The 24,075-nt window shown below is 49.5% G+C and overlaps 10 protein-coding genes across 10 annotated transcripts; 5 read left to right on the top strand and 5 right to left on the bottom strand.

Annotated features, from left to right (window-relative positions):
* The first annotated feature begins 715 nt into the window (after positions 1 to 715).
* On the top strand, positions 716 to 2,517 carry EURHEDRAFT_408813 (putative amino acid permease). The gene is made up of 4 exons (XM_040780920.1): positions 716 to 752; positions 826 to 832; positions 894 to 1,054; positions 1,120 to 2,517. Exons 1-4 carry the CDS (start codon positions 721 to 723, stop codon positions 2,384 to 2,386), a joined length of 1,467 nt encoding a protein of 488 aa, XP_040642161.1. The 5' UTR covers positions 716 to 720; the 3' UTR covers positions 2,387 to 2,517.
* Positions 2,518 to 3,875: 1,358 nt separating this feature from the next.
* Positions 3,876 to 7,887, top strand: EURHEDRAFT_528397 (RNA dependent RNA polymerase). Its single transcript, XM_040787058.1, has 4 exons — positions 3,876 to 3,967; positions 4,054 to 4,669; positions 4,691 to 7,592; positions 7,762 to 7,887. The coding sequence occupies exons 2-4, from the start codon at positions 4,060 to 4,062 to the stop codon at positions 7,781 to 7,783; spliced, it is 3,534 nt and encodes a 1,177-aa protein (XP_040642160.1). The 5' UTR covers positions 3,876 to 3,967; positions 4,054 to 4,059; the 3' UTR covers positions 7,784 to 7,887.
* Positions 7,888 to 8,226: 339 nt separating this feature from the next.
* On the top strand, positions 8,227 to 9,671 carry EURHEDRAFT_448331 (putative clock controled protein (Ccg-8); the record flags this gene model as incomplete). Its single annotated transcript, XM_040783736.1, has 2 exons — positions 8,227 to 8,452; positions 8,506 to 9,671. The coding sequence occupies 2 exons, from the start codon at positions 8,227 to 8,229 to the stop codon at positions 9,669 to 9,671; spliced, it is 1,392 nt and encodes a 463-aa protein (XP_040642159.1).
* A 211-nt stretch (positions 9,672 to 9,882) lies between these two features.
* On the bottom strand, positions 9,883 to 10,905 carry EURHEDRAFT_374553 (uncharacterized protein; the record flags this gene model as incomplete). The annotated part of the gene is made up of 2 exons (XM_040778648.1): positions 9,883 to 10,788; positions 10,852 to 10,905. The coding sequence occupies 2 exons, from the start codon at positions 10,903 to 10,905 to the stop codon at positions 9,883 to 9,885; spliced, it is 960 nt and encodes a 319-aa protein (XP_040642158.1).
* Positions 10,906 to 12,132: 1,227 nt separating this feature from the next.
* On the bottom strand, positions 12,133 to 13,662 carry EURHEDRAFT_408805 (putative carbonyl reductase). Its single transcript, XM_040780919.1, has 3 exons — positions 13,003 to 13,662; positions 12,558 to 12,941; positions 12,133 to 12,503 (listed from the first exon to the last, which is right to left on the bottom strand). The coding sequence occupies exons 1-3, from the start codon at positions 13,253 to 13,255 to the stop codon at positions 12,256 to 12,258; spliced, it is 885 nt and encodes a 294-aa protein (XP_040642157.1). The 5' UTR covers positions 13,256 to 13,662; the 3' UTR covers positions 12,133 to 12,255.
* An 835-nt stretch (positions 13,663 to 14,497) lies between these two features.
* EURHEDRAFT_448508 (uncharacterized protein) lies at positions 14,498 to 17,101 on the top strand (the record flags this gene model as incomplete). The annotated part of the gene is made up of 2 exons (XM_040783745.1): positions 14,498 to 16,861; positions 16,931 to 17,101. The coding sequence occupies 2 exons, from the start codon at positions 14,498 to 14,500 to the stop codon at positions 17,099 to 17,101; spliced, it is 2,535 nt and encodes an 844-aa protein (XP_040642156.1).
* EURHEDRAFT_408804 (Voldacs domain-containing protein) lies at positions 17,017 to 18,585 on the bottom strand. Its single transcript, XM_040780918.1, has 2 exons — positions 18,026 to 18,585; positions 17,017 to 17,956 (listed from the first exon to the last, which is right to left on the bottom strand). Exons 1-2 carry the CDS (start codon positions 18,301 to 18,303, stop codon positions 17,317 to 17,319), a joined length of 918 nt encoding a protein of 305 aa, XP_040642155.1. The 5' UTR covers positions 18,304 to 18,585; the 3' UTR covers positions 17,017 to 17,316.
* Positions 18,586 to 18,654: 69 nt separating this feature from the next.
* Positions 18,655 to 19,105, bottom strand: EURHEDRAFT_408803 (uncharacterized protein). The gene is made up of 2 exons (XM_040780917.1): positions 19,039 to 19,105; positions 18,655 to 18,972 (listed from the first exon to the last, which is right to left on the bottom strand). Exons 1-2 carry the CDS (start codon positions 19,074 to 19,076, stop codon positions 18,777 to 18,779), a joined length of 234 nt encoding a protein of 77 aa, XP_040642154.1. The 5' UTR covers positions 19,077 to 19,105; the 3' UTR covers positions 18,655 to 18,776.
* A 1,548-nt stretch (positions 19,106 to 20,653) lies between these two features.
* Positions 20,654 to 21,244, bottom strand: EURHEDRAFT_374549 (uncharacterized protein; the record flags this gene model as incomplete). The annotated part of the gene is made up of 2 exons (XM_040778647.1): positions 20,654 to 21,177; positions 21,229 to 21,244. 2 exons carry the CDS (start codon positions 21,242 to 21,244, stop codon positions 20,654 to 20,656), a joined length of 540 nt encoding a protein of 179 aa, XP_040642153.1.
* A 631-nt stretch (positions 21,245 to 21,875) lies between these two features.
* On the top strand, positions 21,876 to 23,774 carry EURHEDRAFT_448063 (serine/threonine-protein phosphatase 2B catalytic subunit; the record flags this gene model as incomplete). The annotated part of the gene is made up of 5 exons (XM_040783717.1): positions 21,876 to 21,993; positions 22,063 to 22,394; positions 22,443 to 22,700; positions 22,757 to 23,658; positions 23,720 to 23,774. 5 exons carry the CDS (start codon positions 21,876 to 21,878, stop codon positions 23,772 to 23,774), a joined length of 1,665 nt encoding a protein of 554 aa, XP_040642152.1.
* Between the last annotated feature and the right edge of the window lie 301 nt (positions 23,775 to 24,075).

Raw genomic sequence — 24,075 nt, 5'->3', positions numbered from 1 at the left:
AAAAAAAAAAAAAAAAAAAAAAAAAAAAAAAAAAAGACGATTTCTCATTCTGTTTTCCATTCTCTTCTACTTTCTGTTTTCGATGATATCTTAGACTTTCCGGGGCGTTTGTGTTACTTTATTCATTTGTTCCGAAAGGATTCCCAATATCTTTATCAACTCTCCATTTCTGTGTCAAAGAAGACATTAAATTTTCCTCTTATGCACGTTATCCGTTGTTCCTTGTATTCTTCAGGTAGTCATGGTGATTTCCCGCCTTGTGGTGGTTACGGGTATTAGATTGCTCTTTCCGTAAATAACCACCTTCCCATCCTATTCTCTTCTTGAAACCTCTCTCCTAAGTTTTGTTTCCCTATAATGAGCACAACACGCCTCAATCTCCCTATATTCGCTTCTCATTTATCTTTAATTGACTTGTTCTATGGTTATTTCCCCTCATACCTACTTTTACGTTGACGTTCACCATGTCAATTTGGTCGTTGGATGGTTCCCAAACCGCGCTCAGTATCAATACAGAGTCGTTATCACAAGATGATGCAGCCCTGCAAAGCAGACAATATCCCCCCTCGACGATTCCCAACCACGAGACACGGCCTACGAACAAGTATGGGGTTATGAAGCCACACCAGGTCACCATGATGAGTGCGTCCCTTATCCAAGTGCATAGACAACAATTGGCTAAGCTGTACAGCTATTGGCGCAGCCATTCATACTGGTTTGATGCTCCTTCCAGCAAACAGTCTGACAACAGGGTAAGGGTTAGGCCAATAGGAAAAAGTTGCACTCTCCAAAGAAAAAAAAAAGGAAATATTAACAACATTCTAGTACCGGAGTCAGTTTCGTCCTGCGCGCTTAACTGTGCTAGAGCTTTGTTGACGGGTTGATTGCTGCAGATATTTCCCATAATCGTTGCGTATACGTTTGTCGGGGTGGTGGTTTACCTGGTTTTGTGTGCGACTGGAGAAGTGGCATCATGGTCTTCAGTCCAGTCCACAGTAGCTGGCCATGCGGTTCGGTTTTGTGATCCTGCTTTGGGCTTTGCGATCAGTTGGATGTGAGTCAACGGATCTCCTAGAGGGCTCAACTGGGAGAAGCTTCTGACGCAGGACTCCGGAACAGATACTGGTTGAAATACGTCGTCGTCGTCCCGAATCAATTGACAGCTGCTGCATCATTGATCTCGTTCTGGGCGGAGACACAGCGCGTCAACGCTGGAGTTTGGATTACCGCGTTCTTGATCATCATTATTACCGCGAATTACTATGCATCACCATTTTTCGGGACATATGAAGTCGTATTGTCGTCCTTTAAGATACTCGTGGTGTTGGGGATTGTCATACTGTGCGTCGCTCTTGCGGTTGGAATCCGTCCCGAAGCTTTACATTGGAGAGATTCTAATCTCTACAATGAAGATGCTGAATGGCCTGAGCATCTTTATGCCTTTTGTGACACTCTGCCGTCTGCAATACTCGCCTATCTGGGCAGTGAAATGATCGGGATGACAATTGTACAGACGCAAGACCCTCGCAAGACTACTGCACGTGCAATTAGATTGACGTCCTACCGGATCGTGGTACTCAACATTGTCAGCTTCATCGTCGTGGCGGTACTTGCCCTTAATGGTTTAGTCAAGTCGAATGAGAATGGCAATATTCCCATGTCAGCTTTTCTGGTGGCGATCCAAATGGCGGGCATTCCAGTGCTTCCACACATTGTCAATGCCTGCATTTTGCTGTTTGCACTGTCATCTGCTACTTCTGGCCTTCACGTGGCAACTGGAACGTTGTACCGAATGTCCCTCGATAAAAAGGCCCCTGCCTGTTTATCTTTCACAGATCGACGAGGTATTCCCATCTCTGGGCTGTGCCTGTCTTCCTGTCTGGCAACGCTGGCCTATTTGAATGTCTTTGCCGACTCCAAGTTCCTCTTTCGCTACTTTATGAACCTCGTCACCATGCTCAGTATTTTAACGTGGGTCTCCGTCCTTGCCACGCATCTTTCATTTGACCAAGCTCGGAGAGCGCAAAGGATCCCAGATGAGGTCCTGGTCTTCAAAGCACCACTGGGACAGCTTGGGTCATGGGTTGCGCTCGTCTCATGCGTCATGATCACTCTGTTCAGGACCTTTGATGTCTTCAACCATCACGGAGTTGATTACACGGCGTTTGCAACTTCGTACTTGGGCCTTCCTCTCTACTTCTCGCTCATCATCGGATATAAAGCCACCACTCGGTGCAGGAAAGTCGACCCTACCGAGGCAGGTCTTTTCAATCACGCAGCACCCATTGAAGCGCCAAGGTCTGGTTCTTTGAGTGTGGGGTTTGAGAAATCGTTTGATGCGCATAAGCAGCGAGTGAAGCAGTTTGTGAAATTATGGGTACTTTGACATCGGTTACAGATGAACTGTTCATATTGGGGGGAGGTGAGCCATTCAGTTCTCATGGAAGAACAATGTTAGTGGTGGGAGATAGGATTGATCGTTTACTTTGGTTGAATTGAGGCATTATTATTGTTTAGGCCGCATAGCTGTCGCAGTACTAGTATACACACAATCCTCTCTAAAGCTATAAATAGCTGTAATTTTGGCAAATTTGGGCTGCCAGCTGAATTGCTCGGCCCACTTTTACCCTTAGCTCGGGGGAGGGGAGGGCTTCCGGCACCAATAGCACCCGCAGAGTTTAGGGCTGAAGAGAGTATAAATACAAGTACATAATAAGAGTACATAGCCGCGAAATTGTTGAAGATGGGGGCTTCTAAGGTCGATATAAACAGGAAGAGTCTATGTAAGTATACAAATACATAGTAATAGTCAATAGAATGGGGAAGAATTGACAGAACAGTTCACTGCAGACAGCTGAGGGGTGATGGAATATATGCCTCATGCACGTCGAGCGTCTAGGGCCTTTGAACAATTCATCAAACTCGTATGCATAATACATACTACTGCCTATAGTACGAGTTCATTGACAACCCAAGCCTTCGGTTCAGCTCGACTCACAATTCAGCTGAGCTTGACGAGATTCGACTATACGAGGGAGGCCAATCTCTGTAGAAAATAGATCCTCTGTTGTGACCAAACCCAGCACACTTTAGTCAACTCTTGATCTCCCCTCACCCTTTCACTCGACCAATGTAGGCAGCAAGAACCTCCGGGTTTAAGCATGCTGATCGTAAATGGAGAGAACGAATATATTGTACACTGCTGATCAGAGCAGTGAAGAGAGCCGAGATCATGAAGACTGATGAGCTTTCTCTGGCTGGAGGAAATAATAAACTTCACTTTGTGCATACAGCGTAGCTGCATAGTTCAATTTTGCCTTTTGCACGGAGTACATACCTATTAAAGTCGACCTGTTGACCGGCCAATGATGCCCGCTTTTGATGGGGGGTTTCCCCTCCATTTCACATGATGCTCTCTTCCATTGTGCACTGTGTTCATGTTATTATTCTGAACAATCGAGACAATTACAAATGGTTTAAATCAAGACAACAAACAACCAACAAGTCGTGGTGCTGAGAAACAAAAACTTGTACCCGGCTTGCTCTTAATTTTGTTCGGTTGGGTTGTGGACTGTACCAGATCAGCAACAAACCGACCAAACAACTCCCGCCATGGCCCCTTCAACGCCCATTCGAAACGGGAAAGAACTACACCGGATAATCGAGTCCCTAAATGAGCAATTCGCCCTCGACCTCCCGAACCCGCAGGCGTATTCGCCGTCTGTCTTCGCGGGGAAGCAGCCGTTGCGATGGCAGTGCTATTCTAGGATCCAGATGGTGTATTTTAATCGTAAGGTGGATTTTAGGGATTTGATCAATAGTTTTGAGGAGTGGATTGTTGCGCAGTCTTTTGCTGGTGGTGCTGGTTGGCAGCATGGTCGTGGTTGTGGTTGTGGGGGTTTCTTGGGAGCGAGGAGGTCGGACGCGACGAGGATTGCGCCGAGGAACCAGATGAACGAAGTCGGGTGTAAGTGGATATCGCAGGGGGAAAGAGATGCAAGGCTGAGGTATCTGATGAATTTGGTTGATGACGAGATTTATCTCTTGAATCAGGGGACGATGCCATTGAGACGGAATGAGCATACCAATGGCTACGGCCAGAGTCAAGACTCCCCCAGGCCACGCGAGGCAGCTCCAAAGCAGGTTTCCAATATGGCGTCGGGATCAGCACCGGCTCCGGTTACGATACAACAACCACCCATCCTGCCCAGACCAACAAAACCGAGGTACTCAGACGATGACGACGAATACTATACAGCGCCAAACTCACCATCTAAGAACGGCGAAGATGAATTCCCTGGACCCACGCTGGATGATATGGGCTGGACACGAGACCCTACGCAATCAGTCTCGAGAAGTAGCAGTAAAGGCAGCCATGTCTCCAAAGGACCCAAGGAGGGCCCAGGGAGCTTCGTCGAGCGGCTGACAGCTCCCGACCCGCCGTCCTTTCGATACGATGCTGTGCCACCAGAGCAGAACAATGTTCGGTACAGCTTCTCAACAAGTACGACGTCGTATTTTGGACCTCGGGAGGATAGTGGTCTGGGTGTTTCTTTTGCATCGAATGCCACGGAGCCAGAGACACAACACGAAGATTCTGTTGTGGGCCGCATGCTCAATCAAGAGATACAAACGATATTCAGCACTGAATCTATGAGCAAGGCATCTAGTGCCAGGTATCTGGAACAAGAGGAGATCATTGCAGAACTCCTCCGCAACGGTCCCTTTTCGCTCGCTCGCTCGTTCCCGCCTTCCATACCACTACGGTACCGGTACGAACTGGAGCGGATAGGCAGAGCCTGGGACGTCCCATTTGACCGGATGCTAGTTGGTGATAGCATCTCATTCAAGACTTATGACGACTTCTGCGGGTGGATTGCGACACACACTCAGCGGAATGGAAAGCTGCTTCCTGAGTGGTCGAATCGACAGGCCTGGAATGCCGCGACAGGAGATTTCAAATCAGACAAGCATTCCGAAGTAGTTGTGTTCTCTGGGGAGTTGGACTGGTGCGAACCTAATCAGCCAGGGATTCTGAAATTGAGACTGAACCCGCTCAAGATGGAGAAGACATGTCGGTTCCATCGACGGTTTGGGTCAGATAGGTTCCTGACCTTGACGATGCCAGCGCCGACAATGCCGCCGGGACATTTGCCTCTGCCGTCCCAGCCATCGCTACTACGCGAGAGTCTAGCTTCGTGGCTGACGCAAAATGTTCATCGCTGCATGGGCCGGACATGGCGGCCTTACTTCGTCGAGGAAGCCAAATCAAAACGCAAAACCAAGTGGGATCCGCGATTCAAAGTCGAGTTCTTCGCTATCGACGGTGAAGACTTCTATCATACCTACCACATCCCGCCACGCATCGCACCACCGCGCCAGGAAAGCGAGAACCGCACGCCGATGACCGTTGAAATCCTAATGGACTGGCACATGCCCGCAGAGGCTAACATGTCGCAATCGAACTGCAAGCTTTTCCAGCGAATTTCAATTGGTCTGTCCAAGACATTCGCGACAGCGGTGTTACGGCCGCAACAAGTTCTGCATCTGCGCGATGAGCCCGGTCAAACTGTTATGAATGACGGATGTGCATTAATGTCTCGGGGGTTGGCGAAGGATATATGTGACTCATTGGGGATTTCGGGGAACATGCCTAGTTGTTTCCAGGGTCGGATTGCGGGGGCGAAGGGATTGTGGATGGTCGATCGACACCGGTCACATCTTTCTGCCGGCGATGATGATATTTGGATCCAGATATCTGATTCGCAATTAAAAATCGAACCGCATCCGGAGTCGTGGCAAGAGCCCGTTGACGAGGAGAAGTTGACGTTCGAGGTTGTGAAGTGGTCGAAACCGTTGCACCCTGTTGAGTTGAATGTGCAGTTACTGGGGATCTTGGAGAATGGCGGTATTGCCAAGGAATACATTGCTGACTTGACCCGTGAGGGCATCAATGCGCTGTATCGTGACTTCGCTGAGGTCTTGCAGTCAAATAGTAATATCCTCTGTCGCAGTTTGATGCAGAAACTCTGGCCTGCTGATGACAGTCCTGGATTGATGGCTTACAAGGTTCGACGGCTGGAGCAGTGGACTGCTAACAATATCGAGGGGATCGTCCGCTTTACTGAGGCTGGCTTTACACCGCGGAGCTTCTATCCTCTCCGTAAGCGACTGGGGAGATGCCTGCGTGAACTGCTGGAGCAGTACGTGGATAAGCTGCATATCGAGGTACCCCTGTCGACATATGCGTTTTGTATCGCTGACCCCTATGGTGTTTTGAAACCAGATGAAGTACATCTCGGATTTTCCAATAACTGGCAAGCAGGCGGCTTTGCGTTCGAGGATAATCTACTCGATGGTATGGATGTTCTCGTCGGGAGACTACCTGCCCACCTCCCCTCTGATATTCAGCGGAGACATGCTGTTTGGAAGCCTGAGCTGCGCCATTTCAAAGATGTGATTGTTTTCTCGACGCAGGGTAATATGCCACTGGCGCATATGCTTTCCGGCGGTGATTACGACGGTGATACACCATGGATATGCTGGGATCAGAAGATCGTGCAGAGTTTCCAGAATTCAGAACTACCCCAACAAGAACTGTCATATCCGGAAGAGTATTTCGGGCTCACAAAGCATTCGGTGCCAATGAGCGAGATCCAGTCTCCGGATGAGTTCTGGCAGGGGGTGTTTACGTTTAACCTGACGCTGTCGAATCTGGGACAGTGCACTGTTGAGCATGAGAAGGTCTCGTACGATGAGTCGATTAACTCGTGGAAGGCGAAAGAATTGGCTTGTCTTCTTGGACACCTGGTAGACGGCCGGAAGGGTGGCGTACACCTCTCAGAACAAGCATGGCGGCAATATCGCGAGCGAATTAGCCCTTGCACGCGAAAAGCCCCTGCATATCGCAACCCAGGACGACAATGCAAAACAAGCAACATCATCGACTACCTCAAGTTCTGGGTTGCGTCACGACAGCGCAACGCCGTGCTTGAGCAGCTAGAGCGCCAATTCCCCGAAGCGGCCATCATGTGGGACCTCGACGAGGATCTCATTCGGCCGTGGAACGAGGCATGTCAGCTCGCGCGACAGGACAAGGCCGAGGGCGGAAACCTTCAAGCCATACTGGATAATACGGTCCATGAGTTCAACAAGCTAAAGCAGCAATGGAGCAGCTCATTCCGCGGCGAGAACGACACCATGCGCGAGTTCACTCCTCAGGCGCGCGAGTTCACTCCTCAGGCGCGCGAGGCCGCAGAGCGTGCCAAGGCCATCCCGCCACCGGTTGCAAAGCAGGGCGACCACCCACTTCTGCATACCTGGCGGCATGATCACAACGCATGGATGCGAGTTCTAGCCTCTTGTGCGTACAAAAAGCGCCCAGAGGCCAGTTTCGTCATGCATGCCTTCGGGGAGATACTCTGTCAGATTAAAGCGAGTACCATGCCCTCGCGGATAGTCACGAATGAAATCCTCGCTTGCTACCGGTTCAGCCAGAAGGCAGCATCACATATAACTGTGCGTGAGGTTTCTGCGAGTGGCGAAGAAGTGGACGAGTTTGAGTATGAGGGGGAGGATGTCATTGAGGCAATGTGTCTGCATGGGACGCAGCAGGGTCTTGGGGGGTATTGGGATCCAAATGACACGTTTTCCATGAAGTGATCCGTCCTTTTACAAGAAGAGCTGACACCGAAGGATCAAAAGGCAACATGTTCTGTATAGGGCACTGTATAGAGCCGTGTGCATACACTGAGGTTATAGAGCGATTACTGGATTTGGATAGTTTGACGAATGACGATAACAGAAAGCGGTCACGAATCATGTTTTGCATGTGACATCAAATTCAGGAAGACATGAAGTACTTGCACAGAGTACAGAGGTACAGAGTACGGGTGTGTACTATGCCGTATGTAGTAGTATTATGGCCTGATTAGATGTATTGTAAGCAAGCATAAGCCGAGCATGTGAAGCACCTCGAGTCATGTCACAGCATTTCAGCGTGTAATCGGACTCTGTCCGGCTTCACGTGAAACGCCGTCACATTCTCGGCTCTTCTTCGCTCTCAGTTACTGTGCCTCTACTCTGTACCATTTCCCTAGTCCTCTTGCCGGTGACTTCCATTCGCCCACATGAAAGAATAGGCGATTTATCATAATCAGCAGAGTTTTCTTTCCTTATTGAACTAACTCTCCACTGTTCTTCGGTCCAGAAAAGATCGCCAATGCCATGGCGGACGGAAACCCACCACCCACTCCCATTCCTCCTTCCACACAGCATCCCCAAGCTGTGAAGAACAATAACAATACCACTATTACTTCTCCGGATACTTCTGTCCAACATGCTCCCTTGATGGAGGTCGATCATTCTCCCGACGACCGTTCGAGGAGGGCTACCAGTGTGCTCTCTATGGATGACATCGAGGCCGCGCAGGCTCTGGAGGGTCTTCGTTCTGGTATCTTTCTCTCTCACATCCAAAGACACTATGAGCTGTGTTAACGGTGACAGAATTCGCTCACTCCCCTCGCTCCCCGCCTCGTCCCACCTCCGACTCCAGACAAGCAGAGCCCCTCCTCTCCCTCCTCACCTCCACCCATCCGTTGATTTCCTCGGCCATCAACGGGTCTATGACCGCCTATACCACTTCGAAATCATACTCACCGCGTTTCAAAACCGGCGCTGAATTCATCGAGCGGAATATAGGGTCGCCCGTCGCTAGTACCGTGGGCACCGTGGGTAGAAAGACAGGTGTTGAGAGCGGATTGCGCTGGGCGCTGAAACATCAGCGGGGGTCTACTGCGAGTCGGTCGAAGCGTCGTAAGGTGGATAATCGGGAGCGCGATTTAGAAAAGGGGCGCGACATTAGCGACAACGGCAATATTGGCGACATCAACAACGATAAGGGCATCATGCGCGTCGCGTCGGAGGTTTCTCTTCCGGAGACATTGCCGCCGTATGATGATCATACTTCGCCGAGCTACGATGAAGTTGGCCGAGAGAAGGCCGCGGGTAATAGAAACTCCAATTGGCAGAGTCGACTAGTCATCTCGACTTCCGGCCTTGGTGTCGCGATGAGTGAAGAATCGCTGCGGAGCTTGCAGTACTGTCTTACCTGGCTGCGCTGGGCGAATGGACGATTGGGCAAAGCGATTTTGGCTTTGCAGGGTGCATTGAAGGAGTGGGATTCTGGTTCTCTTCAGATGAATGAGAACTCGCCGGGCAGGAACACGCTGCTGTCGCAGCGCATTCAAGCCGTCAGGCAGGACGTCCTCCACACCTTGAAACAGGTGGTCAACGTTGTCTCCAAATATGCGGGAGGTGCTCTCCCAGAGAATGCGCGGAACCTTGTCCGCAAGCATCTGACTTCTTTGCCGCATCGGTTCCAGATCGCTTCTACTTCGCAGCCCTCACCCGACTCGCCAGAGTCATCGTCGGATGCCACTGTTGGTGCGCATCGGATCCTCGTCCTGGCACAGGAGGGTCTGGACATGATGGCGCAGGTCAGCGGAGTGGTCAATGACACTCTAGTGAGCGCAGAACACTGGTGCGATCGATTGGGAAGGAAGCGGCCGGAGCGCGGGAGTGAAGAGACCCCTGCCAGTCATCCGGTGGACATTAAGCAGCCCGTCGTACAGAGTCCTGATGTCCAGATGACAGGAGTTGAGCAGGCTTAAGAGTTTTTAGGTGGTTTTGTATCTGTTTTGGTTCTTTCGTGTTATGATCATTGATATCCGCTTTGTTTGGGATGCACATACGGCGTTTTGATTTGGTTTGGTATTTGAATTTATCAATTGATTTCGGGGTATCTTCTGGTAACTAACTGGTAACTGGTGATCTGTCAATATCACGGTTCGACCTGAATCCGTTTGATGCAAATGCAATACATTACAAGCTCAACTCCCTCAGCAACACTTTATCTCCCTCCTTCCAGGTATACAACTTCACCTTGGCGCGAAACATCTTTTGCCTTTCCAGCAGCAGCTCCTCGCGCTGTCTCTTGCGCTCTGCCATGATCTGCGCCCATTTTCTTCTCACATCGTTGATGCGTCTTTGGCGGAGTCGCCAGCGTCGTTTCCACAGTGCTGTTTGGTGGACTGTGAAGAGCTCAGCTTCTGCTGGTGTTGTTGCTGTTGCTGCTGCTACCGGGGTAGTAGGATCAGACTTATCAACTACTCTAGCCTCTACTTCATCCAGCTGCTTCATCTCAATCTCCCACCCACGCAACTGCCTCACATCCCCGATATCGCGGCAGAGTGTCAACATATCACAGCGTGCACGATCGTGCAGATGAATATGGTAGTCGACTTGGTAGTATGCAAAACGAAGATCTTCATCCTCTTCATCGCTTTTCACTGGCTTGACCAGTTCAAGTCCCTGTTTCCGTCCTTGGCTGAGAACATCCGAAACACAGGATTGGTACGAGAGTCGTTGAAGCGGCGTGATCAAACGCGTGTATTGCGGGATTTGCTTGCGGGTTGGTTTGGAGAGGGGGGATATTCCTTCTTCGTCCCATTCTTCGTCGTCTCCGGAGTAACAGCCTGAACCAGACTGATTCTCAAATCCAGTTCCAGATGCAGAATCACCGGAATCGAAGTAATCCGAACCATGATCATCCTCATCCCCATCCCTATCCCCACATTCCTCGCTTAGACAAGCCTTCGCGTGTGAATGCGAAAACGGCGGATCGCGCAACGGATTGTACACACCCGTTTTGAGATCCTGGCGCATACTCGCTTTGGTGAGGTGCAGGGTGCAGGTAGTGCATGATAGAGCTTCTTGGAGGGTTGCATTCTGCATACGTCCGTCAGGACTTGATTCTTCATGGTTTATTAGGCAAGGAGAGGGTAGGCTTACCATTTCCTCTTCTTGGGCGAGAAGGCTGGCCATTGTCGATGGTGTTGTTGTCATTGTCGCTGTCGTTGGCATAGAAGTAATTGATGTTCTAGGTGTCGATGACAGTTCGATATACATGATGTAGTGTGTTTATAGGGCTGAATCGAATCCAAGGTCCTTCGACGAATGAGGGAAGGAGGGGGCCCGGCAGGTCTTATATTCCAAAGAAGAAGGAACGAGCAAAAAGTCCGTTTATATACACAATTCCCATATGTCAACGATGGATCCCATCCGGCGAGTACCTGTTGTATCAGCCATAGGGCGAGGTAAGACTGAACAAAGAACAAAGACAGTAAATGACAACAAAGATGACATCCTTTACTGCTTGGATATTTTATTCAAATAAAGTATGGAGTAGACTACGCTTCTTTGTAGTTATTATTATAAGGCGAGACAACGGAGCATTGTGGTCATTCATAGCGGTGGACTTGGTCAAGTGATCGCTGAGGTGAATGACGGGGTCACTGGACTGGACTTTGGGGGCTGAGGCAGAGGGGTAGATTCTTTTTTATTATTTTTGTTTCTTTGGCCATATTTGATAATAGAATAAAGAGTTGGTATATGGAGGTGGTAGATGTATATAATTGGCGTTGAGACCTTTCATTTCATACGAGGATGTCTCGAGCATATCCGAGACGTGATCATGATACCGTTGAGATATAATGCTTACGTTTATAGTAGATGAATATATACCCTATGCCTATTGTGACATCTGACAGTTTGTTCATGAGATTCGAAGTTAGATAGCAATATCATGACGATATCTCTGTGTTCTGATCGGAATTCTGAAGATATGTTAAATAGACATCCCGGATCTAATTATGCGAACTATGAATATTTCAAGAAAATGCGAAAGCGATCGTACACTATGTCCATCCTATGTCCAACTGGCTGGTTTTAGCAGAAGAGAGAGGAAATTATCAATTATCTTGATTCGAAAAGACCGGATTTCGAAGCTCCCCTATACCATAAGAAATGATCACAGATGAGCTATTCTGCCTCGCGACAATAATCCAATGAACACAATAATCCAAGTCTCTCTACTTACCACTATCCAATCATACTATGCTGCTACAATGATGTCACATCCCGCCCATCCAAACCTCAAACATTCAACCGATGGAAAAATCCAGTAAACAGCGGTGAAGTGGTCGAGACACCATACGATATGCATATCAAACGGGGATGACAACCCGCGGCAACTAAATCTGCATGGCTTCGTGGCAGCTACCGGGTTCTCGTATCAGAACAACCATACGGCATGATCATAATCATTCATTCGTCTATTATCGTTTCATTTTAATTACCCAAAAAACAAATGCCAAAACAACCCAACCGCTTTAACCAAAAAACTCGTTAATTCATTCAAGGAGCACAGTATCCACCATCGACAACCAGGTCGGCACCGGTGGTGTAGGTCGAGGCGTCCGAGGCCAGGTAGAGGTAGGCACCCTTGAGCTCCTCGGGCTGACCCTCCCGACCCATGGGGATCTTGTCCTTCCAGATGTTCTTGACCGACTGAGGGACGAAGCTGGAGATCTCGGTAGCAATGTATCCGGGGGAGACGGAGTTGGCACGGGCGTATTTAACCCATTCGACGGCGAGAGATTTGCCTGCGACAGGTTAGCACCAAATCATGATTCAACAGTGAAAGGAAGATGACATACAGAGGTGGATGACCCCACACTTGGCGGCGTTGTACGCAGCCTGCATCTGAGGGAAGTTGACAATATGACCACTCATGGAGGCAGTAGCCACAAAGCTACCGTAGTTGAAGTTGGTGAGGGGCTTTCCGTTGAGGTCGGTACCCTGCTCCTTCTGGCGCTTCCAGTGGGCAGCAGCAGCCTTGGCGCAGTAGAAGGTACCATCCAGGTCAATGCCAACAACCTTGGTGTAGTGAGAAAGAGGACCGTCCACCATGGGGCCCTCAGTCCATGGGACACCAGCGTTGGCAATGAAAACATCCAGACGGCCGTTGAAATCGCGGACAGATTGGTCGACGGTCTTCTGGACGGCTTCGGCATTGGTGATGTCACACTGGTATGCCTTGGCTGTTGTTGCTGGTTAGTGCTGCACACAAAAGCAAAAGTGTTGGTGGCTGGAAATACATACTCTGAACACCATACTTCTGAGCGACCTCAGCAGCGCGCTCTGGGGCCTTGCTGTTGTTGCTGTACCAGAAGGCAACGTTGGCACCAGCCTCAGCCAGACCATTGGCCACAGCGAGACCAATACCAGCACCAGAACCAGTGACAATAGCAGTCTTGCCCTTCAGGGAGAACATTCCCAACAAGCTGGGGTGAGGGGGGGCAGTGGTGTTCTCATGGACAAAATGTCCGACCTCGTTGACGGGGTTGTTCGCCATGGTGAATAGATTAAGAATATTAAAATAGTTGTATAGATAGGTCTGTAAGAGGTGATCAAGAGTGTGAAGAGTGACAGTGTTGGAGGAGAAAAGAGAAAGAGAAGAAAGCAGTCAGTAATACTATATATACTATGAAAAGATGAAAGGAATGAGTTGGCGAGGGGCACTACACTACAATAAGTACTGGAGAATTGGTGGGGGAAGACCTATCCGGTTGAAGTGGATATGTGACGCTATGCAAACCCCCAGAAACCGGCCGCGCTCAAAGAATTGTCGGGAACATCGCGAAGCTTCAGCTGTGGACAGCTAGCCTACGGGAGCATTGTCATTCCGTGTTCTGAACGGAGTATAAGCAGCTCTGATATCATGTCTACTTAATGGCTATCTCCCGGGATGACATCGTAGTCCGGGTTGTTTGCTGTGTTTGTCTCCCTATCCGGACCAAGGTCGGTGCGATGAAGCTATCCTGGCGCTAGGCGGTCTCCAGAGGCAGAATAGGTCCCTGGAGCTTCATCTCAACGACAACCGCAGGGGGACAATCCTCAAGGCATTTCACCCTGGAAATGATATCGGGGATGGATCTCGAGTATCTACTGCCTCAATATGTGCATTGTCAGTCTCTAACATGGTGAACCTCAAATCGATAGCATACATTGAATCGACGTTCTACCCAGATGGCTCTGAATTTGGTCAACTAACCCCAGCTTTGCTCAGCACCCCTGTGAAGTAGCTCGTTTCTTCACCGAATTGTGATTATTTAGAATGGCAGAGAAACTAATGACAAGAACCCGGAACTCAGCAAATTCTCTATAATATATACCTCATACTCTACTAACATCGAGTGCGATATTAGACATGCCCGTCTGTAACAACATCAAGGATCGTCTCATTCCAATTGATATTCTGCTCATTAATGCACCCGGAAACATAGGGGAATAACTTGTGACTGGCCAATGATGACGGTTACCAGTACGGAGTGTGCTCTATGTCCAGCATTCCTTGCGCGTCCCCGTTATGTTGGCTACATTCCATGACTACGATCTGGTATCCATAACAAACGAAACAGTCCCCGCAGGCAAAGAGTCGCTATGCTCCTTCTTGCTGTCATCTGCTCTGTTTGACACCAATCCCTGCTGTCCATATCGTGTGCCACTGCCATCCACCATCGTCCATCCCCGAACGAGACCAGCCGATGTGAGCTCATCCGGTGTCTGGTGTATCCTTTTGGCTTGCAAACTCGTCATGATACCGTTAACAACTGTTGTCGCCGTGGCCGTGAGCTTGTCGGTGTTGTTTATTGTGTGCTCGGTAGTTGGCACAGTCGTTTGGATTAGGATTCGACAAGAAAGACTTTCTATGGCAGTAGCAAATGCGCGCAATGGTCGATACGCTCGAGGACTACAAAATTTCCCTGCCGAAACCGTGACTGAGCTGTCCCCAGAAGAAGGAACTGTCCTGGGACAGTATGGGCAGTTGCCATACGGAAGTCCCGCGGAATGGGCTCTGATGGATTCAAGGGAGAGATTAGTCAAGCCCATCGATCCAGAGATGTGTTCCATACTCAGCGAGAAGCCGCGATCGTTGCGCCAGTCCCTCTCGAGATCCAGGTCCAAGCGTTGGTCCTTTCGACGACCTCCGCGACGGAGTTCTCTGGCACCTGTAGGGGAAAACTTCGAAAAGCGGTCAGTTGAGAAGCCTTCATTTGAAACTCGACCTTCTGTTTCGAAAGAAGAAGTGGAGGTTTCAGCAGTCGAAGGGGTCATGGAGCTGCCGGCAGAGACATCTCCTAGACAGACGCCAGACAGAGAAGAGCCACGTCCTGATAACAACCTCCACTCATCAGGAATATGGTCAGTGTACATGAATAGGGATTACTCGAGCAGTTTGTTTCCGGTCCGTGAAGATGAACACGAGGGATTCGACCCGTATCGCCTCCGGGTACGAGGGACAAGCCTTACCACACAAACAGCAGGGACCATGCCAGAGCAACCGGTGCCACCTCCGCCTCCATGTGCCTATCCGCCTAATCGTTTCCGTCTGTCGAGGAACGATTCATCCATGAGATTGTCATCTCTGAGTCTTGATACGGCAGACAGCTCTATCCTGGAAGATGGTAGGAGAACGCCGATGTTGATTGACAGCAACTTCAACTCGCCAGCATTGCCGCCATGTCCAACATTTGTGCCGTACAGCGCCAACGATGTTGGCTGTCTGAATAGGAGCTTCTCGACAAAGAGTTCGCTACAAGGGTCGTTTGCGTTCCCCTCGGGATCGGTGGATTTGGAAGCTTACAGAATGGAACGGGATCGAACGTCTCCTCGTCGAAGTATGACTACTCGAAGTCCGAGTCATAGTATGGAACGAATTTGCCCGCCACCACGCAGGAGTGAATCTCTGTCTTCCACTGCACCAAGACGCGACCCACGATTTGCGTCGTTGGGAAACAAGCCTATATTGTATCCAAGTCCCAACAATATTCCTGCTCATTGGAACGGCATCAACTACAACTCTGCACTCCTTCCCCATTTCAGCCAGATACGACGGTCTCCAGTGCGCCAACACCCTCCAAGGGACTCCACTGATTCCCTTCTTAGCAGTACGGACAATCTGCTTAATCTTTCGGAGAGTCCAAGCTGGAGATCCAGCAATGTGGTCGTGCACGAGACACCGTTGTCCGCGGACGGTCTTCCGCGACTTCCTCCTCCGTCTGCACTGAAGGGCGGGAATGGCCCGCGCAAAGGCCATCGGCGGCAGAATTGTGTCCGCATATCAATCCACCCTCCGATAACCTATGGAGGTTCGGTTATCTCCCCCATGGCTGAAGAACCGGAGGAACACGACGGAGCAGCGAGTCGCAGATCCGAAGTTTCTGAGTTGTCAGCAACCAACATGTCCTCTTTGCCCAGTGTCTCGGCAATTTCTATAGATAAACCAAACCACCATGAACGAAGCCGCCCTTCTTCATACCGCCGTGCCTCTTACCGGACTTCCCCTCCTAAGCGAAAGCATGCACGGATAGGCTCTAAGGACACCGGCACCACCAAGGTTTTACCTGGAATTGACACCTCGCTTGCTGCTCGAGAAGCCAGTTTGCCTCGCACACCATCTCCCGATAAGAGTCCTCCCGCATGGTCGGCTTCCAACCAAGTCCCATCGCCTTCGACACGTGAAAACCCACCCACCCCTGGCGAACCACGCGTGTCTGCAGTAAAGGGCCCGCGCAGTCAACCTGGGAAACCAGCAAAGAACAACCAGCGTTCCTCAATGCCATTGGCAGAGAATTTGACATCCCCGCCTCCCTCGATATCCTCGAATTCCAGACGAAACAGTCTGAACCAAAACTCCCAGAAGTCAAGCTCCACTCTCAACCGAGGCAACAGCACCTCTACAAACAACACATCGACAAACAACGATCAAGACGCAGCAGAAGGATTAGAGGTAGTCGGCGGTCCCCAACCGACAAGACCACTCTCCCCATCGTGCGGAGTAAACAAAACTCCCGGCAATGGCAGCGGCAATATCGTTACCATCTGGGAGGACACTAAGCTCGACACTCAGCTTGAGCGAACATCAACCAAACTGTCCTCTGCCTCAGCTCCTGGTGAAGTTATAGAACTACAGGGAGACATCTCTTATAACCAGATCGAGCGGCACAAGAGCACCGGCGGGATCAAGAAACCAGAGTGCAAGGATACCCATAATGATAAATTGTCTCGCGCAACCACCCAAAGATCGACTAAACCGGAACCCATGACGCCGGTGAAGAAGACAGTTGGACTGGGGATTGGGGCGACAGCGGCCACGCCGGGGAGTTTGTACGATGGTGATGGGTTCCTGAAGGAGTAGGACTGGGTTCTCTGTTCTTTTGTTGGGGTTCAAGGCTGTTGATTGTAAAAGTGTGACTGGTTTCACTATATCTTTGTCTTAATTTATTTCTGATGCTATTGCAGGCATTTTTTTTTGTCTCGATATCCTTGATTACTAGCTAGACGTAATTAGAAGAATGGATGTATCATGGTAACTTTTCTAAAGTACAACCCCCTTTACCCCCGCAACAACGTTTAGTCCGTTCTCTGCCACTTAGCCTCATCATTCTCCCCCTCGTGCTCTTGCCCAACAGTTTCATTCTCCTCATCCCTGGTCCTTACCGTCCCAGCACCAGGTCCCAAAGGCAACACCGGCTCCTGCCCACCCGCAATCCAATTCCCCTCTTCATCAAAATATTCATGCATATTGTCCGCTGTAATCCACCCCGAACTCCCAGGCATAGCAGGCGGGAGCCCAATCTGCTGCACTGCCTCATCGCCTTCCCCATCCCATTCTTCGCCCTCATCCTCATCACCAGGAAGGACCGGATCAGGATGTAAATTCGAACAAGCAGACACAGCCGCGTACAGCACCTGCGTCGCAGACTGATCCTCCGTCGCGTGTCCAGTGGCCGTAGGAGTTGCCGTTTCACTTGTCGATGTCCCGCCTAGAGTCTCTGGTGCTGTGGGTGGTACGATGGTGAGGGTGATGCATTCTTCCTCGTCGTCTGCGGTAGGACCAGTTGGTGTGGGGGTTGCGATTTGCATGTACAGGCCTTGGACTTCGTTGGAGGGCGAGGTGGGGAGTTTTAGGCGTTGGATGGCGTGGAGTGAGATGGAGGGGTAGGGGATTGTGAGGCCGGTGGAGGCGGAGGGAGTGTAGAGGAGGAATTTACTATAATCGCATGTCATGTTAATTATCTCTAGAAAGCAAATTGAGAAAGGGTAGGTAGCTAGGACATACTCAGAAGTAACCCAGACATCAACACCATCGATCACGACTTCTTTTCCTTCTTCGCCTTCAGCGTCGCCATTTCCATTGGTGGCGCTCGAAGATGCGCCGCGGATGGCATTCAACGCTGGAACGGAGAGCAGATCACGCTCAAAAATGACGAGTTTGCATGCCTTGCTGTGGTAGTGGAGGACTGGCGGGCCTGTGTGGAAGGACGCGGGGGTGCGCGATTGATGGTCGGCGAGGAGGACGAAGGAGGAGGCTTCGGGGGGTGTGTTGAGAGGCTCCATTGCTCTGTTTATGGAGGAGAGACGGTTGTAAAGCAAATTCAAGGAGAGTATTTGGGGTATTGTTGAGATGAGGAGGAAACGTTGGTTCGCGGAAGAGCTATTGTAGATCTGGGAACCTTTCAACCTTCCCTTTTCGTTTTCGGTCCGACTTCACGCCGCTTATGGCTCCCTAAGCAGTTCGGAGCGATCAGGGCTTGGGGATCAATGAGTTCGCGTTAGCATAATGAGAACAAAGAAAGAAATATAAGGATCCTTTTATGAAGTCAGGTTGAGCATTTTATCTATCACATGACTATCCATTTGCGGTAGAGATTGAGCTGCCTGATCCAGGCAAAGAAGCAAAGGAAATAGGGTAAATTTAGCCTTATCAATATTTTTCGCCATGGCAGTACAGAAGAGCCAACAAGAAAATGATATTGAAGATACCAAGCAAAAAGAATTTCAGTTTTACATAGCTAGATTATCCCGGCTGACTAGATAATCTGGCATTGTCTGTATGTCGGATCAAGCTTTCTACAGATAGCAGCGCCATCGATGTACCTTGTCCAATCCACAGTCGTTTTCCCAATTTGATCTTCGACAAGTGGATCAACTCCAAACTTCTTGACCAATATGCATACCGCTTCCTTATGCCTCGTTTGAAAGACAAGATGCAACACTGGCCCAGGGGTAAGCTCTTCAGACCCTTCAACTGGCTAGATCATATTGATACCAACACCCTTTTTGCTCATCAAGAGGGAAAGCAAAGAGGGAAAGCATGTCCACACTGTCATTCTGCATAGCCTCATAAAATGTTCTTGTGCCATTGACTCAGGCACCATGCTTCAAGAGTAATTATATCATTTCATACTTGTTGGAATACAGCGCATATTCAATTGTAGGCTGATACAACTGGCTCCCATTTGAATCACAGCCAGCCTCTCAGAGGATGAAGGATGTCAATGGGAAGTTATCACACAAAATTGCATGACCAAGGGCATCTCCAAAATGGCTCAAGTGCCATTTTAGGATTGATGGGTGGTATACGCTCGGAATTCTGAATGCTTCAGTTTACCCATAATCTATTTGATCCTATCATGCTAGTGAAACCTTATCTCGGAAGAGGGGCGATTTGCTGTCTGGTTTGTATGTAACAAGCAGATAACACAATGACGAGGACGGTCAACATGATATCTGCTGCGTTTCTGCCTTCACTTATCCAACTTCCATACAGATCATCTCGCCGAATTGCGACCGTTTCGCCAGATGGTCCGCAAGAGCGGTTAGCAAGAGACACTGTTATAGCGTGAGCATGGCCTATAGTCAAAGAGGGCTTAAATACTTGCAGCAAGCTCAGGATTCAGCACACATTTGCATCAAATCTCCATGCGGCCTCGAATCCATTTCGGGAACGCAACGTTATTAAGCCACTGCTCTGTATTCTATAGGTTTCCATCGGCCATCAGGCTGGGCCGGGTTTCTGAGATCCTGGTTTCAAAGACGACTCTATGTCTAACTCTACATGTACGTCGGGTAACTTAACGGACTGTTATTACGTATAGATGAGCCCCTGAAACTCTATTACCTTCGTTCAGCAAATGTATTGTATGCAAGATTTGCGCGTGTTAACTGACAGACAGATAGTGTTCGTCACAGCAGGGAGCAAAGAGTGTCGCGAGCCGGTGCAGGCATGGTGGTAAGCAGTTTCCTGGCATTCACGTCGCATTTGGTTCTCAGGTCAAGATGGGCAGTATGGGCTATCCATCAGTGGGCACAGCAAAGGCGTATATGTGGGTTTGATACCCTAGGTGGGTGACTGTAAGGATATTGAATAGCCAATTAGGCCACTATTGTGGTTTTTGGTTGCCATGTCCTATAGTGTGATCATAGTAATATGAAGAGAAGGTCTCTTAAAAGACATAAAGGACGTGTTGGTATATGGATAGCTAAAGTCCGGCGTACAGCGGCAACGAGAAGAAATTTAGGATGGAGAAGAAGTGAATACATGTATTCTGGTGAAATATTGTCACACCTCCCGACCTATAAAGCATTAAAAGCATCATATTCACCCTTATCTGAATGTACCGTCTCGATGCACGGAAATCCCAGTCACGGGCATTCGAGTATTGCGTATACAGTAACACAGCATGTTTATCGTCACTATTTGTTGGTTATGCTCTTGCATCACCTTGTCCAGCCTCATATCCGTGCTTGGGTGAGAAGATAGTTGACCACTCAGATTAGAGCCCTCAGGCACTAGATAGATAATAATTGTCCTGCTACCAGAAATGAGTCACTGAGCAAAGTACGGTGATGCCACACAGGCTTATGAAGTATTGGAGAATGGCAAAGTAGGGCGGCTGGGGTTCGCTCATTTCACGCCCATTCTGCCAAACGCTTGGTCTAGCTCCTTGCCCTCATCGCGTGGCTTCATCGATGGAAGAGTGGCAGCACCCTGATCAGCAGGCGTGCTGTCTAGCAGACTCTGTTCAGCCCCACCCGCAGACGGCGAAGCGAAACTGGCTCTACTCGGTTGAAGTATCTTCTCTTCCCGATCCAGCCACCCCGGAGCAACTCGTCTTTTCTCAGCAAGATCCCGTTGGCGAATAGACTCTTCCCATTGCTTGATGGCGTCGTCTGCGTCACTCCGAGTCTTTCTTAGATGTTGCTCGAGCGACTGACAAGCAGCTAGAATCTCGTCTGGATGCGCGGCATGCTCACCACTCGCTGATACGATGTAACGGGGTTTAGTATCGGGATTCCCGGGATCGCCTGTGACGGAGGGTGGTAGCGTGGAGGGGACAGATTTGTATGTATAGGGAAGTGTAATCGCGGAGGGCAGATTGATAAACGGGGAGACGGTCAAAGGGACCTGGGCCAGAAAGGGATGCGGTCCTAAATGCGTGTCAGCACAGGTCCTCTCATGGGACAGCAATAAATACTTACTATATGATTCGTACATGTTGAAGCAGATGGTGAAATAATAATGAAGGTGAAGAGGCGATAGTAATCTCCCCGCAAAAGGAGCCAATGCGCGTGGATCCCGAAGTTGAATAAGCAGTGTGTTCTTCCCAATTAGGCTGAGGCTCCTTTTCAACCAGCCAGAGAATAGAGATCTCTCTCACTGACTCGCCTCTTGCTTGCCTCTTTTATGATACATCTCTCTTCTCCCATATTGATTATTTCACCTGGTCAGGAGAAAAGTGTTCTCTATTCCTCTTGGCTCTCCCCACATCGACTGAATCAGTCCCTTTTTGGACGCCTTGGCCACTACCGTTGCTGGTTGTTTTTGCTCCTGAAAAAGAGTTAACTCGGGTCTTTTCAATCTGATAATTTCTCTTCTCTTTTTGCCTTCTATCTTATAGGTCCAGTCATTTCTGGGATACTATTTTATCCTTATCTCTGCCCTCTACGATCTATTTGCTTGGACTCGACATCGATCGCTCTCGTGTGTGATTTCGCCGCGCTTAACCCCACCAATCTCTTCCCTCCGCGCTGCCAACTTCTGTTGGTCCTGTTCTCCTTTTCCTCTTATCCTATTCTCTCATCCGTTCCCCCCTTCCTCAGACGCGACTCGACCTTTCTCGGTGAAAATGGACCGGAATTTGGCGCGAGCGGTGACGGACAAGAGACCGGTCCCCGAGATCGATTTCACGCTACATACTATGGAAGATGGCAGCCAGGTGTCCACCCAGGAAAGAGTAGTTAAAGGTATGAAAAAAAGGGACAAATGATAGAGATTATAATTGTTCGGTCGCTAACAGTCTTGCGAATCCCTAGAGGTGCAAGCACCCGCCTCAAACACCCCCTCGGACGAGTCCTTCTGGTCTCCTGAAGACCCCTCAAAGCCGAACCTGCAGTTCCTTAGACAGCACTTTTATCGGGAAGGTCGTCTTTCGGCAGAACAGGCACTATGGATTATAAAGAAGGGTACAGAGGTACTGAGGTCGGAGCCCAACCTGCTAGAAATGGACGCACCCATTACGGTGTGCGGTGACGTTCATGGTCAATACTACGATTTGATGAAATTGTTTGAAGTCGGTGGCGATCCATCCGAGACGCGATACTTGTTCCTGGGTGATTATGTTGACAGAGGTTATTTCAGCATTGAGGTATGTTCTCCTTTTTAACTTGCGGGCCTGGATCTGACGCTTTTTCAGTGCGTTCTGTACCTCTGGGCTCTGAAGATCTGGTACCCCAACACACTCTGGCTTCTGCGAGGCAACCACGAATGCAGACATCTTACGGATTATTTCACATTCAAACTCGAATGTAAACACAAGTACAGCGAGGAAATCTATGAGGCTTGCATCGAATCCTTCTGCTCGTTGCCGCTAGCGGCGGTCATGAACAAGCAATTCTTGTGTATTCATGGAGGCCTTAGTCCCGAATTGCATACACTGGAAGATATCAAGGCGGTATGTTCAACCGTTTTTACAGGGATTCAGCATTACAAATGCTAATGTTGTGGCAGATTGATCGCTTTAGGGAACCTCCAACCCACGGCCTGATGTGTGATATCCTATGGGCCGACCCTCTGGAAGAATTCGGACAAGAAAAGACTGGCGAATACTTTGTCCACAACAGCGTTCGAGGCTGTTCGTACTTCTTCTCCTACCCTGCTGCATGCGCTTTCCTCGAGAAGAATAACCTACTGTCGATCATCCGGGCACATGAGGCACAAGATGCCGGGTACCGCATGTACCGCAAGACGCGCACGACCGGATTCCCAAGTGTGATGACCATCTTCAGCGCACCGAACTACTTGGACGTATACAACAACAAGGCTGCCGTGTTGAAATACGAGAACAACGTTATGAACATTCGTCAATTCAACTGCACACCCCACCCCTATTGGTTGCCCAACTTCATGGACGTTTTTACCTGGTCGCTTCCCTTCGTCGGCGAGAAGATTACGGACATGCTTATCGCCATCCTCAACACTTGCTCTAAGGAGGAACTCGAAGATGAGACACCAACATCGGCCTCTGGTCCTGGGTCGCCACCGCTACCAATGGACGTCGACAGCAGCGAGTTCAAGCGCCGAGCAATCAAAAACAAGATTCTTGCCATTGGTCGACTGTCTCGTTTCTTCCAGGTGCTCCGTGAAGAGTCGGAGAAGGTCACTGAACTCAAGACCGCTGCTGGAGGTCGTCTTCCCGCGGGTACTCTGATGCTGGGAGCAGAAGGAATTAAGCAGGCTATCAACAACTTTGATGATGCTCGGAAGGTTGACCTGCAGAATGAACGTTTACCCCCGACCAAGGAGGAGGTTTACCGGAGGAGCGATGAGCAGAGAATGTCGGCTCTCCAGCGTGCTCAACAGGAGGCTGACAATGATGCCGGGCTAGCAACTGTGGCTCGACGTATCAGCATGTAAGTGCTTTTCCCTTCGGAACAAGCGAAGAGAAGTTGAAAAGTTTCTAACAATCCATAGGTCTGCTGGATCAGGTAAGAGTCGCCGGCAACGAGACGAGACCCAGGAAGCCTGATCGGATGATGAATCTGTCGACGGTCTTTTGAGTCCAGCGTACGTCCCAACTCAGTTGCGGCTCCGATAATCTATAGAGGAATATGACGTCCGTGATATTGTGGTTGTCATGGCCATTCTGATTTAATTTTTGACTTTTCCTTTTTGATTCTGCTAGGATTGGGACGGCCGATTAATGTACCAAAATTTTTGAAAACGGCACACCGGGAGGTCCATTTCGTGTATATCCTTGGACAGTGGCCACGAGACGTCTGCGACGTCTTGGGCTACATGAGTTGATGAATTTATACAGTGATATCTAT

This window comes from Aspergillus ruber (assembly GCF_000600275.1).
Source record: "Aspergillus ruber CBS 135680 unplaced genomic scaffold scaffold00003, whole genome shotgun sequence".
NCBI classification, from domain to species: Eukaryota; Fungi; Ascomycota; class Eurotiomycetes; order Eurotiales; family Aspergillaceae; genus Aspergillus; species Aspergillus ruber.
The sequence above is the reverse complement of the archived record's forward strand: the minus strand, read 5'-3'. Positions and strand labels throughout refer to the sequence as shown.

What these genes read in the sequence shown, in the direction of transcription:
- EURHEDRAFT_408805 (XM_040780919.1), bottom strand. Translation starts at nt 13,255, where the DNA reads ATGGCGAACAACCCCGTCAACGAGGTCGGACATTTTGTCCATGAGAAC. An exon ending in TCAGAAGTATGGTGTTCAGA is followed by an intron (nt 12,942 to 13,002) that starts GTATGTATTTCC and finishes CAGCAACAACAG; the next exon opens with CCAAGGCATACCAGTGTGAC. An exon ending in GTGTGGGGTCATCCACCTCT is followed by an intron (nt 12,504 to 12,557) that starts GTATGTCATCTT and finishes AACCTGTCGCAG; the next exon opens with GCAAATCTCTCGCCGTCGAA.
- EURHEDRAFT_408803 (XM_040780917.1), bottom strand. Translation starts at nt 19,076, where the DNA reads ATGACAGTGTGGACATGCTTTCCCTCTTTGCTTTCCCT. An exon ending in TTTCCCTCTTTGCTTTCCCT is followed by an intron (nt 18,973 to 19,038) that starts CTTGATGAGCAA and finishes TGAAGAGCTTAC; the next exon opens with CCCTGGGCCAGTGTTGCATC.
- EURHEDRAFT_408813 (XM_040780920.1), top strand. Translation starts at nt 721, where the DNA reads ATGCTCCTTCCAGCAAACAGTCTGACAACAGG. An exon ending in GGCTTTGCGATCAGTTGGAT is followed by an intron (nt 1,055 to 1,119) that starts GTGAGTCAACGG and finishes ACTCCGGAACAG; the next exon opens with ATACTGGTTGAAATACGTCG.
- EURHEDRAFT_408804 (XM_040780918.1), bottom strand. Translation starts at nt 18,303, where the DNA reads ATGGAGCCTCTCAACACACCCCCCGAAGCCTCCTCCTTCGTCCTCCTC. An exon ending in GATGTCTGGGTTACTTCTGA is followed by an intron (nt 17,957 to 18,025) that starts GTATGTCCTAGC and finishes ATGCGATTATAG; the next exon opens with TAAATTCCTCCTCTACACTC.
- EURHEDRAFT_528397 (XM_040787058.1), top strand. Translation starts at nt 4,060, where the DNA reads ATGCCATTGAGACGGAATGAGCATACCAATGGCTACGGCCAGAGTCAA. An exon ending in GAGGATGTCATTGAGGCAAT is followed by an intron (nt 7,593 to 7,761) that starts GTGTCTGCATGG and finishes CTGAGGTTATAG; the next exon opens with AGCGATTACTGGATTTGGAT.